The 20,929-nt window shown below is 38.7% G+C and overlaps 1 protein-coding gene across 2 annotated transcripts in view; it reads left to right on the forward strand.

Moving 5' to 3' along the window:
* PSAT1 (phosphoserine aminotransferase 1) overlaps positions 1-10,777 on the forward strand; it is a 31,654-nt gene extending 20,877 nt beyond the window's left edge. The window contains exons 8-10 of one of the 2 annotated variants that reach the window (XR_011558322.1): positions 3,460-3,597; positions 6,468-7,418; positions 8,866-10,777. Coding sequence is in view for 1 of the 2 variants with exons in the window: in XM_070742717.1 (XP_070598818.1) it covers positions 3,460-3,597; positions 6,468-6,570 (241 nt within the window). In the remaining variant the exon portion in view is untranslated. Of the gene's footprint in view, positions 1-3,459; positions 3,598-6,467; positions 8,289-8,865 lie in introns of those variants that run through there. The other variant, XM_070742717.1, reaches the window with a different exon arrangement.
* The last annotated feature ends 10,152 nt before the right edge of the window (positions 10,778-20,929 follow it).

Consider the following 20,929-nt stretch of genomic DNA (forward strand, 5'->3'; position numbering starts at 1 on the left):
ACAGTGTTCAGTTATAGGCAAAAGGTCACACAGGATCTGCCCTGCCAAGCATAGAGGAACAGCAGGAACAGTAACTGGCAGCTTCCCCTTCCGGTTCTACTTATTATGAGTTGGATCTCTGAAGAGGAAGAAATCCACTGTCTCATTATTTCTTTAGGGAACTTCAGCTTTCACCCCAATATCATGGTCTAGTGGTTCCCTTCCCCACCTCATTTTTTCACACTATGGTATCTGGCAGGTAAAATATTATTTCCCCAAGTTTCCGATCAAGAAGTAAAATGAAAGACTAAAAAGGAAATTGCCCATGTTCAAGTATATTAATACCAAATATTAATATTCAAACACATTTCAAAATTGGCTACGTTCAAGTAAAATTTGTTTGTTGCTGTCCCATCTTGGAGTCAGTTTCCCATCTTGGGGACTTGGCTGAGTTCCCAACTTGAGTTCCCCATCTCATTTTTTGGTATCTTTATTCTGAACTGTATGTAGTTTAACAACAGTTTCATACAGATTGTCTAAAGATAAACTTCAAGGTCTTGGGCATATGGCATCGCACTAACTGTAGGGTTGTTTTATTTATTTATATTTATTTACAAAATGTATTGGCCGCCCATCTTACTATAGGGTAACTCTGCATAGCTTATAATGACCAGTTCCATGCTTTGTTTCTTGGTTACTTTAGATACATAGATATTTAAAATTCCTTCTAAATTGAGCACATTGAGATGAAGACAAAGCATAATCATGTCTCAGGAAAGTATTATGGCTTTAAGCCATTTGGCCTTGTCCTTCCACCTATATCAGTGTTGGTGAACCCTTTTCAGTACAAAGTACAAAGAGCCGGCGTGGCAGAGCAGGTAGAGTGCTGTACTGCAGGCCACTGAAGCTGACTGTAGATCTGTAGGTCTGTGATTCAAATCTCATCACCGGCTCAAGGTTGACTCAGCCTTCCATCCTTCCGAGGTGGGTAAAATGAGGACCCGGATTGTGGGGGCAATAGGCTGGCTCTGTTAAAAAGTGCTATTGCTAACATGTAAGCCACCCTGAGTCTAAGGAGAAGGGCGGCATAAAAAATAAATGAATGAATGAATGAAGGAAGGAAGGAGGAAGGAAAGAAAGAAGAGAAAGAAAGAAAGAAAAAGTGCAGAAATGGGAGCACGCGCGCCGGGGTACCAGAAACCGGAAGAGCAGCTGCCCAGTGCACATGTGGACTCCAGGAAGATGATCCGGTTTTCTGCTCATGTATGCACACTGGTCTTCCGGTTTCTGGTATGCCTGCATGCGTAAAGAGCAGCAGAAATTGGAAGATCATCTTCCTGGTGCATGCATGCACACCAGGCAGCTGCTCTTCTGGTTTTCGGCACTCCCGCATGCGCGAAGACTAGCTGGCTGGTGCACCTGGAAGAGCAACAGGCGACGGCTCGCATGCTATAGAAAGATGGTTCTGCTTGCCACTTCCAGCATGCCTCCCATAGGTTTGCCATGACAGATCTATACAATAGCACCACTTTGTTTAGGTGAGGAAGTCTAGCTGAAACGTATGTTTGGAACGACTAGAAAGATTACAGTTTTTCAAATAATTGTTGCCGCTTTTTAAAATGTTATTCCTCTAAGTTAGTTACTAATTACTGTTTGGTGCTTATTAAAGGATTATCTCTTTAAGAGCATGCGTGAATCCAAGACTTTATGGCAATTGCCATGACTTTTATAGACACTGCTCTTGGAGCCAAAGGTGATACGCTTCTTCAAATTAGACGCTGGGGAAAATCAGTAGGACTCGGCCTACTCCTCTCTCTTCTGGTCTCTCAGGGCTCTTACATTAACTAATGAGAATTACGCTTTCGTTCAAAAAAAAAAAAAGCTTCAAAGGCTTAATGATTTTTTAAAAGAAAAATTAAGGACTGTTCACATTAATTAGCCTTTGACTCTGATTCGCAACATGTTAAGTGTTCAGCGCAGTGCAAGCTGGTGTGCATAATGATCACGTATGTCCTCTGCATGAGAAGTGCTTATCTGGTCGGGCTGGATAAGAATAATGGAAGTTGACCTCCAGCATATCAAGTGGACACCAAATTGGAGAAAACTGCTGGAAAAAAATCCTTTTGTTGAACAGTTTTTTCAGATGCCATGTCATTATCTCTCGAATAGATCGTTGCAGAAAAAAGCAGCTACTGTGGCTGAACAAATGCCATGCTATTTAGAAACATAGCTAGCTCACTAATATTTCAATACATCTATATATATATATAAATATAAATCAACCTGGAACTTTGCTTTCCTTTTCCCTCTTGGTCCCACACAGATCATTTCCAAGGCAGGTAATTTTCTTTTTTTAGTCGACAAACTATAATTTACATGGTGACATAGTTTTGCTGATATCAGCAAAAATATGTAACCATATATATATGTATATGTGTGTGTGTGTGTGTGTGTGTATGTCACACATATTTTGTCAGCTATAAAAGTTTAACTGCCTTGGATATGGCCCCTGGAGGGGCTGAGAGGCAAAAAGGAAGCTCTATGCTCCTCCCATATTTGTGATTCGGCAGAAACATATGTATATATATGAAGGGATTGGATACTGTAGCCTAGAGGATAATTCTCTGCCTTACAAGGAAAAGGTTACAGGTTCAAGTCCCAGTGGGTATGGCTAGCTGATGAGGCCAAAATAAGGCCGAAATAGATCTATCCTAGTCTCCCTTAATTTTCAAATTCAGCAAAAAAACATATGACAAATACAGATAGAATTGTCGGCTATCAATAAAATTAACTGCCTTGGAAATGGCCCTGGTTTGGGCCGAGAGGCAAATAAGGAGCTGTGATGTTCCTTCAATACACCAGGGTGATTCGACACAAAATATGTAACCCTTCCCTGGTGCAGAGCTGAAGGGATTGGATACTGTAGCCTAGAGGATAATTCTCTGCCTTACAAGGCAAAGGTTGCAGGTTCAAGTCAGTTCCTTTTTGTCTCTAGACCCAACCCAGGGCCATTTCAAGGCAGTTAATTTATTCATAGCTGACAAACTATATTCTGTATGTATTACATCTCCCTTAATTCAGCAAAATTCAGCAAAAACATGTGATAGACACATACACACACACACATACACACACACACACACACACACTTGTAGATTTTCATGGGTACAGGTATGAAGGTGTATGAAGGTCTTGGCATATTTGGGTTTCTTCCCATATAAGTTTCAGAGATTCCTGGCAACATTTTGATGAGGTCCCACTTGTCATCTTCAGGTTGGTGCTTTTGGCCTTGTGCTAGGGTGAATAATTGTTGTGAAAGGCCAAAAGCACCAGCCTGAAGATGGCGAGTGGGACCTTGTCGAACCGTTGCCAGGAATCTCTGAAACTTATACGGGAAGAAACCTGAATATGCCATATATATATAACAAAAAATCAATAAAAGTGAGATGCTAATGGCTTCTATGTCTGTGGCATTTACAGATGCCCCGTGGAAAAAAAGAGCAGAAGCAGAATGAATGTTCCGTTCCGGATTGGCAGCATTAAGGGTGATGAAGGTCTAGAAAAAGAATTCCTTGAAAAAGCTGTAGAAAGCAACATGATATCCCTGAAAGGTCACAGGTAAGGCAGAGATTTGTTTTTTAAAAATCATTTCAGGTCTTTCTAGGATATGTCTGGATAAAATGAGCTTGTGGTTTATACATATACGTGTGGATGCATCCACGCATACTCATTCAAGAATGACAAATACCTTCTGTTTTTCAAAATTAATGGACAAAAATGTAACACATAGTAGACAGCCTGAAAACCTGTTGGGATTGATACAGTTGTGTCATTGTTCAGATCAACAGAGTGGCCCCAGGTGTGTGTGGGGGAACTGATGAGAACAGGAGTCATTTCTGACTTTCTGCTGGCTTTCCCACTGAATTTGCTTGTGCTAAGCTTGCAGAAAGAAAGTCAGTGGAGAAGCCAGCAGAGAAGTTTGAAAGTTGCTTGTCTAAGTCTCCCTCAGCTGTTCTGTTCACGTGCTTACGATAAATTCCATCTCCGGAAAAATAACTTCTTATTAATAACTCAGTCTTTATTAAAACTCCAGCAAATACATGAATGCAAATGCAGAGTTAAAAGTAGCATAGAAGCAGATTCTATCTCATTTAGAGCCAGCTTTGATCTGGAGCCGGGAAACGCACCAAACTGAGTCTTTATCTACATTCCCTAGATAAAACCCATTCATTTACTCAAAACATATGCATTAGCTCACCGAAAACTTTTCCTAGCACAGAAATCCAGCACAGATTATCTTTTGAGGCAGAAATCATGATTTTAGAACTGAAAACTTCCTAGCACAGAAATCCAGCACAGATTGTCTTTTGAGGCAGAAATCATGATTTTAGAGCTTCTTTTCAAGCACAACCCAGTTTCTCGTCTCTTCCGTAGAACAAACGTTGAGGATCCACGCCCATTTCCCACAACTCCATTCATGGAAGTGACATCACACTTCAAAGAGCTAAGGCTGTGAATTAATACCTTCTACTCTGTAACTCTTCTGGCCATTCTTCTATAGCGAGAGTTTATTACCCCCACTGTCTGACAGAGACCAATCTCTCAATGTCACATCAGCCCCCTCAGGCTCTCCCCAGTCACTTTCTGCCTCACTCTCAGCTTCCTCTGTCAGCCTCCCTGGCCTAGGGTACCCAGAGGGGCCTGAGTCATCCTCTTCAGAATAAGACATGACCTGAGGTGGACAAGGAACACTCACAACAACAGCCACTCACTTTCCCTTAATCTCCCTGCATTTATGCCAGCCACTCACACATCCACACACACTCACTCTTCATGCAACACCTTTATGTACCGTCTCCAACTTCCCCACATCACTTGAGCATGCCTCACGCCCTCCATTACCCTTGCCTCACCTCTTGCTCCCTCCCCATCCAGCAGCAGCAGTTTTCGGGCCTGTTGGCCTTGGATTTGCAATTTCCTGTTGGCGTTTCCAATTTACTAGTAAAAAGCAGGCAGGGAGCTTGAAAATCATAACTGTGTTTAAACTTCCTGCTGCCTTTCCCATTGACTTATTTATGGGAAGCTGTTGGGGTATATTGGAAATGACAGTCACATGACTGTATCTGACCATGGTAGTGTGGTAGTGCTGAAACAACCACAACTTCCCCAAATTTCAATCTCATAGAAATGATGGTCCTGGATTTAGGATATAGCCCATTTGAGTGACATTGATTCAAAAACAGTTGACCTATGAGGCACTGTTTCGGTCCAGTTGAAAATTACCAACAGATGAATAGAGTTTTAGTATTATATAAATAAGAGTTATAGTGAATATTTGCTCATGTATATTTTTTAAAAATACACTGCTCAAAAAAATAAATAACACATCCTAGATCTGAATGAATGAAGTATTCTCATTGAATATTTTGTTCTGTACAAAGTTGAATGTGCACATCAGCATGTGAAATTGATTGTCAATCTGTGTTGCTTCCTAAGTGGACCGTTTTATTTCATAGAAGTTTGATTTACTTGGAGTTATATTGTGTTGTTTAAGTGTTCCCTTTATTTTTTGAACAGTGTATAAACTTTTCACTCAAGCAATAATTTCTGGTTCCCAGAGCAGTTTTGGCAGTCCTAGAACATATGAATAATAATTTCAAGATGAAATACAGATACTGAAGACATTTTGTATATTCTGGGTGATTCAGGATCCTTTCTTTAAGGATAGTGAAACTTTCAGAAGGGGAAAAACAGAATTTAGTCCCTTTTATTTATACTAGTCTAAAAGGGCAAATCATTTGTTTCTGAGGTAAATGAGCCTCATGAAAAACATCCTCTTCTGACCTCATGATTGTATAAAGTTGACCACTGGAGATTTTTCACAATTAGTTTAAGACAGAGGTCTTCAAACTTGGCAACGTTAAGACTTGTGGACTTTAACTTCTGGGAGTTAAAGTCCACAAGTCTTAAAGTTGCTAAGTTTGGGGACCCCTGTTTTAGGATTTAGGATACAGATGCGTTCTCCAACAGAGCCCAAGCTTTTCCAGTGCTCAGCTCATCCTTGTTGAAAATATATACTCATCTATGGACATGTAGACATGTACGTTCTCCATTCATTTTTTCCTGTGTTGTGTTTGTGGAGATTCTCAATCACCCAGGTCATCATTGTCCAAAAGTGCTTTTCCAAAAAGGAACTGGATTTTCTTGGTTTTTTCCTCGAAAACGTTTTGCTTCTCATCCAAAAAGCTTCTTGAGGTTCAAGGAAAAAAACCTCAAGAAAGTCTAAGTATCTTTTGGAAAAGCACCTTTGGGGTATTTTTGTATGTTCCTTTTTATGCTTGTCACAGAACAGTAAAAAGTCATCATGGATGAATAAATCTGCTTTTAGTATAAATAAATTATTTTGGCATTTGCCAAGAAATAAATGTCTTTGTGAAACTGAGTCACCATGCATCCCCCTCTCTTCCCCATTTTCTTCCATATTCCAGATCCGTAGGAGGAATTCGGGCATCTTTGTATAATGCAGTGACCATTGAAGATACTGAGAAGCTGGCAACATTGATGCAAAGCTTCATGAAGTTACATTCGTAACAAACTAATGTTGATGGTGTTGTGGTGAACCGCCTTTGAAATAAACCAGCAAAGATTTAGTAACTAGGAAAAAAATTAATACAAAACATTCTATGCCATTATATTTTTGAAACAAAGATGTTGATATTTTTCTAGCCAGTCAAATGTGCCTAGCAGTTTTGGCTGGCTTGAAGATAGCCAAACTGCACATTTTACTTTTAAAGTAGTGCTTGTTTCTGGGACTGTTCATTGGCCCATAAAAGGATTGGTAAGATTTTAATTTTTAAACAGATATATCGATCATAAGACATCAAGAATTCTGTGAAACATACAATCTCCGTGACACGCACAGTCCAATCTTGTATAAAATATATTTAAGTATACTTTGTTACATTTTCTCCAACGCTTGTTTCTGCCTTGATTTATTTAATTTAAAGTCTAAATCTTCAGAAAGACTGCCATAAGACTGAGCTGGCCACTTTTTCAATGTCTGATCATCCCAAGTGCCTGTCACTAAAAGTGCCTAAAGAAATTGCTGCCAATTATGCAAGCCACAGGCCCGAATCTGGCAAATATTTTGAAACAATATGCCTAATGAATTGAAGGCTTGGCTCAATTGTTATTTTCTCTAACTGTTAGCATACCAGGGTGGAGGGTTATTTTTTTTAACTTTTAATATCATACATTTTAATATCATACATTCTCAGCACAAAAGGGAAAAAAAAATTCTTTCTGTTTCCCTTTTGAAGTCAACATTACTTTTGTGTTTTTATAAAACCCAGTTGACCCCAAGGTTACCCTTTTTACTCTTGGTCAGATGTATAATTTTGCTTTTTGAGAAAAGGCAGAAGCACTATGCTGGAATTACCGTATATACTCGAGTATAAGCCGACCCGAGTATAAGCCGAGGCACCAATTTTTGCCACAAAAACTGGGAAAACGTATTGACCCGAGTATAAGCCGAGGTTAGAAAATGCAGTGGCTACTGGTAACTTATAAAAATGGAAAACAATAAAATTACATTAATTGAGACATGTTTTAGAATATTTATTTTAAAGAAAACCAGTAAACTAGCTCTGTAAATTTAAAAGAGGGTAAACAAATTAACAATATTAACAATAAATTAAAAAGTAAAAAAAGTAGCTCGATCAGGAACAAAGCTAAAACCTAAGAGTTAAAATCCTTCAAAACTGGATTCCTTCTCATCATTAATTGGATTTACATTATTGTTCTGTTTTTATATATGCTGTGAGCCACCCTGAGTCCTTGGAGAGGGATTGCATACAAATCCAATTAAATAAACAAACAAACAAACAAACAAACAAGTGTATCCAAAGAAGAGCTTCAGCATTAGCTGCTGTGAGGTTATCAGCATAGAAAACCAAATAGATAGATAGATAGATAGATAGATATAGATAGAAAGATAGATAGATAGATATAGATAGAAAGACAGACAGACAGAAAAATAGATAGATAGATAGATAGATAGATAGAAATAGATAGATAGATAGATAGATATAGATAGAAAGATAGATAGACAGACAGACAGATAGAAAAATAGATAGATAGATATAGATACAGGATAGATAGATAGATAGATAGATAGATAGATAGATAGATAGATAGATATAGATACAGATATATAGATAGATAGATAGATAGATAGATAGATAGATAGATAGATAGATAGATAGATATAGATACAGATATATAGCTAGATAGATAGATAGATAGAAAAATAGTTAGATAGAAAAATAGATAGATAGAAATAGATACAGATATATAGATAGATGATAGATAGATAGATAGATAGACAGATAGATATAAAGATAGACAGACAGATAGAAAAATAGATAGATAGATAGATAGATAGAAAGAAATAGATACAGATAGATAGATAGATAGATAGAAAAATAGATAGATAGAAAAATAGATAGATAGAAAGATAGACAGATAGAAAAAGAATTCCTGTCTAGCTCTGCCTCATAACACATTATTAGATCCTATCCAAGCAAGGACAGCAACTACCACAAAATACCATTTTTTAAACAGTTTAAATCCTTTCAAAGGAGGGGGAGGAGAATCTGACAGCAGGGGGCCTTTTTAATCCGACTCACCATTGCAAATGGCTGCCTTCTTTGCTTAAGCTAGGGAGAGGAACTACGGCGTGCCAGAGGGGACAAAAGCTGGTGCCTCCTCGCTCTGGCTCAAGCAATGGCGCCCTCGTGTGGTGACCCGAGTATAAGCCGAGGCTGTGTTTTTCAGCCCATTTTTGGGGCTAAAAAACTCGGCTTATACTCGAGTATATACGGTAAGTGTGTTCTACACTTAATTCATAAAACAAACTTAAAAGATTGGAAGGATCCATGGAGATCATCTAGTTCAACTCCCTTCCCATTGCATTGTTCCTCTACTCAACCGTGCATGGTCTCCATCGAGGAGAATTGGCCCCTGTGAAACAACTCATATTCTTTAATTTTGAATGCCATCTTCATATGTTGTGATCTTCATACATTCTCCATATTTACACCCTCAATCCAATTCCCTCACTTGTCCAATAATGTTTCTCTTTTTTAAAAATGTAAAAAAATTATAATGTTGTAATTAACTATATTCTTAATTTATACTTGAACAAATTGTCCCAGCTGTTTTTTTAAATAGCACATTATAAGTGTTCTGTGGAGCTCTCTGGTAGAATCCTCCCGAAAATTCACAGATACAAATTTCAGACACACACACGTTTGAAAATTCAAATACACTAAGCACTCTTTTTGTATAGCAAACTGGTAATTTGTACAAGTCCCTTATCAGTTCTGAGATACTTAGCTTGCAGCTGTGAGGCAATTCACAGTCCTTCTTTCACAAAGTGAAACACACTTTGCTCTGGTTTAGTTTCAAAGCGGGGAAAAATCAGCACACAAAGGTGGAAGTCAGCAAGGCAGACACGAAACACAACAATCAGATAATCCTTCACAATGGCCAAACCCACAGGCTGCTATTTATAGCAGCCTCACTAATTACCACAGCCCCACCCAACCACAGGTGGCCTCATTTTCTTTGATAATAATCTCTCAGTTGTTGCTGCCTATGCATCATTCTCCGCATGCGTGGCTGTATCATTAACTCTTGTTCTGAATCCAAGGAGGAGCTAGATAATTGATCTCTTTCTGAGCTGTCTGCCATACTCTCCTCCTCCTTGTCACTCATGTCTTCTTGGTCAGAGGAGCCTTCATCAGCAGATTCCACCAGGAGCAAAACAGGCCTGCGGCATGTGGATATCTCCCCCACATCCACAGTCCTTGGAGCAGGAGCTGGGCCAGAGCTAACCACAACAATAAGTGGGATCATAAATTGCTTGTTTGATCAGTTTCCATCTCCTTAAAATGAAAGCTTATCAAACAAGGAACAGAATTTCTAACTGAATGCAGAATTTTATTGCATTCGATATTGGTGCAAAATTATATTTGGGTAGGAGGCCAAATGTTGTATCCTAGGAGAAACATTGAGGACTCTACGAAGGTGGGGAAAGTGCCCATTTGCAGAAGAAGCTATATTTTTCTTAATTCCAACCATCTCTAATCAGATGTTATACCTCCCCAATCACACTTGGATTTAAAAGCATTACATTTTGAGAGACCTTCTATCTTCCACAGTATCTGCCTGTCCTTTTATGATAGTTGAGATACTTTGGCTCTTTCTATTACAAAGTGTCATCTGATATCATGGTACTTGCCATCTGGAACAACATTCCTGCTCACTGAGATTTGTCTTGTTCAAACCTGGTTCTTCAAATGTGGCATTTCACCCAGCTTTAAATTAAATTTAATAGCAGGCTGCTCAGATGAGGTGTTGGTCTTACTCTTTTCAGATATATGCAATTTTATTTTCCCAGTGTTGTTAATTTGCTTTTGTATGTGAAATCAGTCAACTTTACAAATAGCATAAATACATTTTAAATAAGAATTGGCTTCTTGAGTTTAAGACTTAAAACTGCAAAGCATTCCTTTAGAAGCTGCATTGCGCAGCATTCTGTACAGTATTAACATTATTTAAAAATCTTTACTACACTTAATAATATTCCTTGTCTATTTCTTGGCATAAGGTCTGAATTAGATGTCCATGTACCCATTTAAAGGTGTGCGTGCTGATTTTAAAATAGCAATGTTTTATTTTTTTGTATTCCACCATTAATTGAAAATTAATAATAATAAAAGAAACTTTAAAAATGGCTTGTTGTGATTTGATTTTCTTTTAATATAAAAGCATGGTAAATGTAAATTCTGTGAGACTTGTAGGAGCTTTAGCATTGGTTATAAAACTTCTTAAACTTCGTAAACTTCATGGAATTTTTTTTTTATTAATCTCACAAAGTTGACCATTCTTTTAGGATGAGAATATCAATCTTATTGAGATCTAACATTTAGTTTCCTCAGCCAAAGACTACAATATCAAGATCACGTCTCTCTTCCTCTTCCTCCCCTCATCTTACTCAACCTGGTCCAACCTAGACATTATTCTTGGCTATTGTGTTTGCCATGTCCAAAGAAAAGAGTCCCGAGTCCTCGGAGAGGGGCGGCATACAAATTAAATAAATAAATAAATAAATAAATAAATAAGCATTTGCAACACAGGACACTTTCTAGTATAAAGTAGATAACATTTTAAGATTCTGCATGATAGTAGATTCTCACTGGTGCTAAAACTAGGATGAACTATTTCTTCTTTCAGAATTGTCAGAGTTCTTTTTTACTCACCCAAAAAGTTGTGATACTGCTTATCACAGATAAAGGGATAAGTTAGACGACAATGATATTATGTGGCCAAAATCAAATGTTTAGAAGCTTATCTAAATATATATGACACGTGGGAAATTAGAGGTGATAAGAAAATAGAAATGAAATTGGATAGTAAAGAACACTCAGAATTTACAATGTGGAAAATGAAAATGAAGAACAAGGAGATTATGCTGGTGAAAAAGGACTGTAAATAAAAAAACAGATTGATGATTACAGTGATAAGAAAAGAGTAAAAGTATTGGTATCAGTAGAAGCTTGTCCAATAAAGAATTCTATTCTTCTATTCTATATATTGAATAAATTAAGGGAAGATTATACAGATTATCATCCATTATATTCCTTTGCCAAATTGAAGCCAGTCTGTTAAACATCCCTAGTCACTTACACTGGTCCCTCTTTGGAGACTGTTGATCAGAAGAAACTTGTGTATTTGAAGTTTTCAAGCAAGAATTCCCTTTTCTGTGCCAAGTGAAGATATGACTGGTACTGTCATCTTGGCCAATGATATTGACTAATGGAATAGGAAGTGATCACAAGCATCTCTTGTCTATTAAATCAATGAAAAATGGTTCCATTAGAGTCAAAGGCACTCATTTTGTGCCTCATGATGCATGTGGCAATCTCTCTGTTCTGAGGAGACTGAAGGTATGTATTGTCATTTCTTTGAAACATAAGTTCCTATGTGAACCTTATTTTGCATTATTTTAAAAGGTTATATCCATTTATCTGAAATGTGTAATCTCATTCCTGAGCATGATATTAAACTGTCTTCCAAGAGATAGCTTTATTTTTTAACAGACATGACAGCATAGATCTTTAATCTTGCCTGCCAGTCTAAGATGCTCTGACATTAAATTAAATCTGGGAGGTGAATTTAATATCACCTTAAGGTGGCTGAACATGGCAAAGAAAACAGATTTCTTATTTTGTGCCTCCAAATTATTAAATGTTAGAAGTAACATTAAAGATGGTAGGATATTTTGATGGATTAGCTTCTGTCAAATTAAGATGAAAACATTATTAGGCTTGGTATTATATCAGCATGTGATTAATGTTTGCTATATTACACATTTTGAATGTTAAATAAAATGTGTGGAAAAAAATCTCTTCACATTTGATAAGGATGTGCATAATTAAAAACTGAAATGTTACTTTGTTTTTAAGTGAAATCAATCATTTTAATTGGAAAGAAATATCCCTTATTTCTGTTGGTAATTGGACTCTCGATAATTTTAAATGGAGATTCATAACAGTTTGTGATAAATTGGCTCCTTTTAGGCTCAAAAATTATAATTAGCCCTGGATTACTCCTGGATGACTACATCAAAGAGATTGAAGGATAGAAAGAAAAGCTGTTTAATACATGAAGATTTATTAGGTTTTAAACCAGCTCAAGAATATATGTATGTGAGTTCCAAAAACAAAAGCTCCACAATTCCAAGAGAAAAAAAAATCTCAAAGAGCATGAAATGAAATGAGTATTTCAGTCTCTGCAACATCTGAGCTGGAGAATTTGTGTCGGGGATGTGCAGAACTACGACAGCAGGAATTGTTACTAAAATTATTAGAAACCATAATTTCAGCGAATATAATTAACTTAATCTGAAGTCACATTCATTCATTCTCTCTTCCTTCTGTCTGTCTCTTTCTTTCCTTCCGTCCCTCACTCTCACTCCACCCCAAGACCAGAATTTAAAAAAGCCCCACTAGATAATCTATGTCTCAATGGATCTTTCCTTCTTTCCTTCCTCCTTCCCTCCCTCGCTACAATGCAACATCGTTATGGCGTCTCATGAATATTGTGGTTGTGTCTATTCAGTTTTTTTTCTGTTTTGCTACTCATAGTAGGTATTTCTACCCCCCAAGTGTAAATCCAAATGGTTGTTTTCTTCTTTTTCATTTCCTTGCTAAAAAGAAAAGAGATAAATAGTCATTCACAGGCATCTTTGTGTCTCTTATTTGGCAATATGGCAGTACGTTCTAAGACATAAAATGGTTGATATATGCAGATGGTGATAAATTAATATTGTAAGTGGAATATAATACACAATTTATTTTAATTGGTTAATTCAACACACACACACACACACACGGACGTAGCAGATTGACACATATCTCCAAGACATGACATTCTGATGTTGACAAGGTGGTGTTGAAACGATAGACACTCAAAAGGATTTGGACTGAATTTATGATTTTTTTAAAAGTTCCCCTTTTTTTCAGGAGACAAGCATCATGTTACATTCAAGATTACCTTCCTTCCAAGTCAGTGCAGTAAGTAATATGTCAGCATGTATCACCTTGTATCAGCTTTATTATACTGCTGTTATCAGAACTCTTCCAGAGTTGGAGGTGACATGCAAACAGAAAGCCTTTGTAATGTCAGCAGCAAGGTGAAAAGTTACAGTAAATTAAGCTGGAAAGTCTGTAAAGCAATCTGCTTGCTTGCGGAGTGTGTCTAATAACGCTGGAACATTTTCTGAAAATAAAGAGGGGGAAAAATATCTAAATTTTGCTGAGCTGTCAGAAGGTGATACAGTCTTGGAAAAAGTATGTGAAGCAACTGATATGTTCTTTGAGTCAGTCAGCCTATTTTGAAACACACAATTCTTATGTTCAGTCATAGCATCTACTGGACTTTTTCTTCAGATTGATGAAAAAAAAAAGAAAAGAAAAATCCTTGGGCCAATTAAATTTACAGTAGTTTCCTTCACACACGATACCCTTAGAAGGAAGAGTTCATTTACAGTTACTTTACTTAAGAGTCAAGTTCTCTTGTAGCAGAGGATAGTTCTTTGATTTTTGAAGCCTTCCGGAGGCAAAGCAGGGTATGTTTAGTGATATCAACACATCATTTAAGTGAGATTGGGGCAAAATCAGTTAGAGGGTGTTCTGCCGGGCATGTGCCAACCGCCCGTAATGACAGGGTAATTAGTCCAAGCAGACACACACGATTGAATGCAAAATAAATGTTCTTTATCAACAGAAGAGAAGAAAAAGCTCCCTTTTAACTTCAAAGGGATTTCTTGTACAAACAAGGCACAGTTTAAATGCAATCCAATTTCTAACCCAGTAACTGGGAAATTGAGTCCACTAAATGTTCTTCAAACAGTGATATACACTCACAATGAAGTATAATCCAGAGTCCAGGAATTCCACGCACAGTCTTGACAGGAAACAACAATTCACGGTCTTGACGAAACTACGATCAGATAATCTTCCACAAAAGCCAAGCCAGCACGTTGCTCTTTTATCAGCAGCTCTAATTACTGGAGCCCCACCCAAACACAGGTGGCCTCTCTTATCTCCTGTAATATTTCTTAAGCTGTTCTCTTCTATGCATAACTCTACGCATGCGTGGGTCTGTCATACATTCCTGATCTGAATCCAGTGAAGATAAAGATGATTGATCTCCTCCTGAGTTGTCTGCCAACTCCCCCTCTTCCATGTCACCCACACTTCCTTCATCAGAGGATGCTTCACTGGCAGACTCTGTCGGGAGCAAGACAGGCCTGTGGCATGTGGACGTTTCCCCCACATCCACCTCCACATTCCTTGGGGCAGGAGCTGGGCCAGAGCTAACCACAACAGAGGGGAAGTTAGAAACTATTTACCTGTAATATTTTCAGTCAATATGTTTATTGTTGTAGTGTGCCATAAAATTTACTGCTCAAAAAAATATAAAGGGACCACTCAAATAACACATCCCAGATCTGAATAAATGAAATATTCCCATTGAATACTTTGTTCTGTACAAAGTTGAATGTTCACAACAGCTTGTGAAATCCAAACAGTGTTGCTTCCTAAGTGGACAGTTTGATTTCACAGAAGTTTGATTTACTTGGAGTTATATTCTGTTGTTTAAGTGTTCCTTTTATTTTTTTCTGAGCAGTGTACAATAAATTAACAGTTAAAGAGTAAGATTGGGAACCCCCCCCCCAAAAGAATACTGAATGTAAAAAGATTATAGTAAAACAAAGGCAAAGCTGTAACTAAAAATTAAATATAGCAGCTTCGTTGTTGACAATTGGGACTACTTCTATAAGAACATAATTCACTTTTTGAGGTTGTAGCCCTTGCATTCACATTCATCAGTAATTTGGCCCTGGTCTCATTCTACATGCAGATTTTTTTTCTTTTTTGAAATTTTAATTGGCACTTAACTCAGAGATTCAAAAATATCATTTCTTATTGTTAAAATAACCATCTGTATTCCAGTTTTTTAATGATTAATTTTCTACCAATGATGTTTTGGACTCTAACTGTCCAACTTCGGTAACTTCCTTGTCCATTCAGTGATATTTTATTGCATCAATTATTGTTCATTTACTTGATTGTTTTTCCTTTTTTTAAAAAAACACGAATGAATGAATATAATAATAATGAATGCTGGGAAGGAGAGATGAGAAAAGCCTTCAATTTTTTTTGGGGGGGGGTATAATTATTTTTAATTTTTCTTCACTTTAAAATAAAACATACAGTACATTATTTAAAAGTTGGTTGTTATCTGCCACTGCCTTTAAAATAGCTTATTGTGAATTACCATTTATTTTGCTTTATGCTTATTAGATATTAACCAGAAATCAAACTGAAGTGGGACATTCAAGCTGAAATCCTATATAACTATCTGGAGAACCTTAATGCAATCACCATCTTCAGAAAATAGCTCAGTGGGTTACTTCATAATGGTATCAAGTATTTATACTGATTAAGCCTCAGGTTTTTTTTAAGTAGGGGAAGGTGGTTTTGATGGCAATTATTATTCTCTGCCTATTATGGACTCTAAGATAAATATGCTTACATAAATCTGCATTTAATCTATTAGCTCAGGGAAAAAAACCCTTGCTGTTACCCTTTGCTACTTCCAAGGAAAAAAGTGGAAAGCTTCTATCTGTTGCCATTTCATCATCACACATGCAATGATTCCAACTGTACACTCAGTTCCTAACTTCGGGTTTTGTGAAGTTTCCTGTATGTAATATACAGTAGGTAGTCTTAAATTGACAACAGCTCGTTTAGTGAGTGCTTGAAGGTACAATGTCACTGAAAATTGTGACTTGTGAGCATTTTTCACACTTATGTCCGTTGTAGCATCCTTATGGTCACATGATCAAATTCAGATACTTGGCAACTGACTTATGACAGTTGCAGTTATTATTTAGAGTATGATGCATATGTGATGGAAGAGAAGCAAAGGATATGAACACAGTCCATGTAATAATAAGGAAAACCTCTATGGATATATGGCATTGGTCTCATCTCATAACTGGATGTGCAAATCAATTATGAGACTTCTTCTGGCGGTTGCTTCATGCAGACCTTCCAGGGAACCAAAGAATGTGATGTACAAACTTGCACAATGTATTTAATAATCTGTATATCAGCATCACAATTACGAGTGGTATCTTTCTATCCCCATTGATACAGGACTTTTCAGAAAACCAGTAATAATAATAATAATAATAATAATAATAATAATGATAATAATTTATTAGATTTGTATGCCGCTCCCCTCCGAAGACTCGGGGCGGCTCACAACAATAATAAAAACAATATTATAGCGAAACAAATCTAATATTAAAAAAGAAGCATATAAAACCCTATCATATTTAAAAACCAAACAACACATACATACCAAACATAAAACATAAAGAGCCTGGGGGAAAGGTGTCTCAACTCCCCCGTGCCTTGAGTAGTTTACGAAAGACAAGGAGGGTGGGGGCAGTACAGATCTCGGGGGGTAGTTGGTTCCAAAGAGCCAGTGCCACCACAGAGAAGGCCCTCTCCAACAGCCCCACCAATTGACATTGCTTAGCCAACATGACCCAGGGAAGGCCATCCCTGTGGGCTCTGATCCGTCACTGGGAGCTATGCGGCAGGAGATGATCCTGAAGATAGTCTGATCCTAAGTCGTAGGTGATAACCAAGATCTTGAATTGTGACCAGAGACCAGTTGGAAGCCAGTACACCCACAACAGTTCACGCAGCTACGTTCTGGACTTGTTGCAGTCTCCAAACACTTTTCAAGAGTAGCCCCATGTAGAGCGCATTGCAACATTGAGCCGTGAGCTGATAAGGGCGTGAGTGAGCATCTAATTCTGCTGAATTTCAACCCAACAAATCAAGGCAGATCAAAACCAGGTGGTTTCACAGAGGGTTCACTAAAGGTCAGGTCACATTCCTTTCTTCAGAACATCTCAGGGTTATGCTGAGTAGGTGTTAGGCGAATAGCTGTTTTCCAACCTGGCCTATGGGATTTCAATTTTGTGATGAGCTGTGCATTACCCTGGTGCAGGGGTAGGCAAAGTTGGCTCTTCTATGACTTGTGGACTTCAACTCCCAGAATTCCTGAGCCAATCATGCTAGCTCAGGAATTTTGGGAGTTGAAGTCCACATGTCATAGAAGAGCCACCTTTGTCTACCCCTGCCCTGGTGCATTGGGAGGGTTTTGTTGTTCAGCATCCTTGAGCAAAGCCGAATGAGAGCTTGCTGTCTTCCAATGTTTGGTGATATGCAGGGTCATCTTACAGCCTTATGGGCCCCAGGCAAAGCAGTGTGCTGGGGCCCCTACGGCAACTACTCGCAGGAATGAGAATGTAAATGGCCAGTAAAATTAAACATCTATTTATTTTATTGGCACTTGCAACAAAATTGGTACTGAAACATTAAAAACATGTTGTCCAGCAACAACTAATCAACATGATTAACATTTGAACAATACACGAGGCTTGGAAAACACAATAATACTCAGTAAGCCATACAGTTGCTGTATTTATTTAGTATGGGGCCCTTATGCTTGTCGGGGCCCCAGGCAAGTGCCCATCAGGATCATACATTAAGACAGCCCTAGCGATAAGTACTGCTAATCAGTGCATAACTGTGGGCTGTAATATGCCAGAGATGAAACACATTGTCTGGCATCTACCATTTGGGCGTGGGTGTAAATTGAGGAGTATTTGCATACAAAAGTATAAAACTCCTATTCTAGATAATTGCATATCGAAACTCATTTGGCACTAGGTTTTTGTTGTTTTGAATGCTTTAACTGGTGGGGTTTTATAGTTTTAATATGATTTTTTTATATGTTTTAATTTTTGATGGGAAGCTACTCACAGTGGTTGAAAGATGGGCTGCTATCTCAATCTTTGAAATAAACAAAAAATAAAATAAGATACTTCTACCCATTGCAATAGCAGCTAGATGTTCTGATGCAACCTTTAAGTTCCTCTATATTTAGGCTTGGATCCAAGGCATCCAAACTTGGCAACTTTAAGGCCAGTAGATTTCAGTTTCCAGAATTCCCCAGCAGCCAGTTGAAGTTCACAACTTTTAAACTTGTCAAGGTCATATTCCCCTACTTTAGAATATTCAGTCTTTTTAATATTATACTTCACAGTCTCACACAAGACCTGATGCAGCTATAATTATCCATGATGATAGAGTGAAAGCAGAAGAACTCCTAAAACTTCAATCTCTCCCAGGTCCATGAGATTCTAGATTTTGAGTTATTGCCAAAATAGCAGACAGACATTGCAGTAATATATAGGTGTCAGGCTAAAGGAAGTTGCACCCTCCCACTCTTATGACTTCCACCTAATGCTCAGCACAGCTTGGCAGCCTAGAATGTCATACATCTCAAGGGAACTGTGAAGACATAAGCAAAATAATAGCACTTAAAAATGAACACTTAACATGCTGTCAAAAGGTAAACAGGTTCCTAAGTAGGCTGGGGAAACTGCTGTCATTCAACATTTATAACCAGATAATAAAGCAATTTCTGTTAGATTTACACTGATGGGTTTCTTCCATTTGCTTCTGCTTTGCAATATTTTATCACTTGGGTTATGCAACCATCTCCGAATGAGTACAGTATAACTTTTGGGCTAAATCACAGCTTGGCAATTTGCAGCCCTTCAAATATCACTGAAACACAAGTCAGCCAATTCTGGATGAGTTTGCTGCGCATTGATATTCAGCAGGTTCCATGGGTTTCTGCTAAGTCAGTGAGGCTGAACCTTTTTTTCCCTTGGGTGCCGAAAGAAAATGTGCTCGCACTATTGTGCATGCACGAGTGCCCAAACCCATAATTCAATGCCTGTGGAGGGCAAAAACAGCTTCCTCCACCCCCTGGAGGCCCCCTGAGACCGGAAACTGCCTGTTTCCCAACTTCTGATGGACCCATTAGGCTCTTGTCTTGCCTTCCCCAGGCTCCAAAAGCTTCCCTGAAGCTGGGGGAGGGTAAAAACACTTCCTCCCATCTCCCTGGAGGCTCACTGGAAGCCAAAAACACCCTCCCAGAGCCTCTGTGTGAGCCAAAAATCAGCTGGGCGGCACACACCTGCATATTGGAGCTGAGCTAGCGCAATGGCTCGTGTGCCAGCAGATATGGCTCCATGTGCCACCTGTGGCATCCATGCCATAGGCTCGCCATCACTGTGCAAAGTAATCAGTTTGAGGAAGGCCCTTGGGATGGTCAGTTGGGCACCCTTGGTCTTTCCCTCTGACCACAGCAGTTATAACAAAGTGGTAAAGTTGGAGGGTCAGCAGACAGAAGAGATAGAGAGAGACAGACTGGTGTCCTAGAAGAGCCTCTCTGTTTCAAATTCTACCTTCTGATTCTGAAATTGAAAGTAGAACTGATTTTGAGCCCCAGATTGTTGAAACTGACAAGCCTGATTTCTTCATATCAGTTTACTCCAGCCTTTTCCAAACTGGTCTCTCTATGTGCCAGATAATCGCTCCCTTCATCTCAGGCTCATCTGAGATGAGACTTATCTCTTGTACAGTCAGAGGAAGACTATGTGATAGGACATCATGTGGCTCTTTGCAAAACAGAGGTAGAAATGGATTTACTACTTAAAAGACAAACCAAATACAGAGCAAGCAGTAGAAGAAAGCACAACAACTGACCATTGATATCATCATCACCGTCGTCATCACCATCACCATCACCATCATCATGGGTGTCAACAAACTCAAACTCAACCCAGATAAGACGGAGTGGCTGTGGGTCCTGCCTCCCAAGGACAATTCCATCTGTCCATCCATTACCCTGGGGGGAGAATCATTGACCCCCTGAGAGAGGGTTCGCAACTTGGGCGTCCTCCTCGATCCACAGCTCACATTAGAGAAACACCTTTCAGCTGTGGCAAGGGGGGCGTTCGCCCAGGTTCGCCTGGTGCACCAGTTGCGACCCTATTTGGACCGGGAGTTACTACTCACAGTCACTCATGCCCTCATCACCTCAAGGCTCGACTACTGTAACGCTCTCTACATGGGGCTACCTTTGAAAAGTGTTTGGAAACTTCAGATCGTGCAGAATGCAGCTGCGAGAGCAATCATGGGCTTTCCCAAATATGCCCATGTTACTCCAACACTCCGCACTCTGCATTGGTTGCCGATCAGTTTCCGGTCACAATTCAAAGTGTTGGTTATGACCTATGAAGCCCTTCATGGCACCGGGCCAGAATATCTCAGGAACTGCCTTCTGCCGCATGAATCCCAGCGACCAGTTAGGTCCCACAGAGTGGGTCTTCTCCGGGTCCCGTCAACCAAACAATGTCGCTTGGCGGGACCCGGAGGAA

Source organism: Erythrolamprus reginae, chromosome 2, assembly GCF_031021105.1.
Source record: "Erythrolamprus reginae isolate rEryReg1 chromosome 2, rEryReg1.hap1, whole genome shotgun sequence".
NCBI lineage: Eukaryota > Metazoa > Chordata > Lepidosauria > Squamata > Dipsadidae > Erythrolamprus > Erythrolamprus reginae.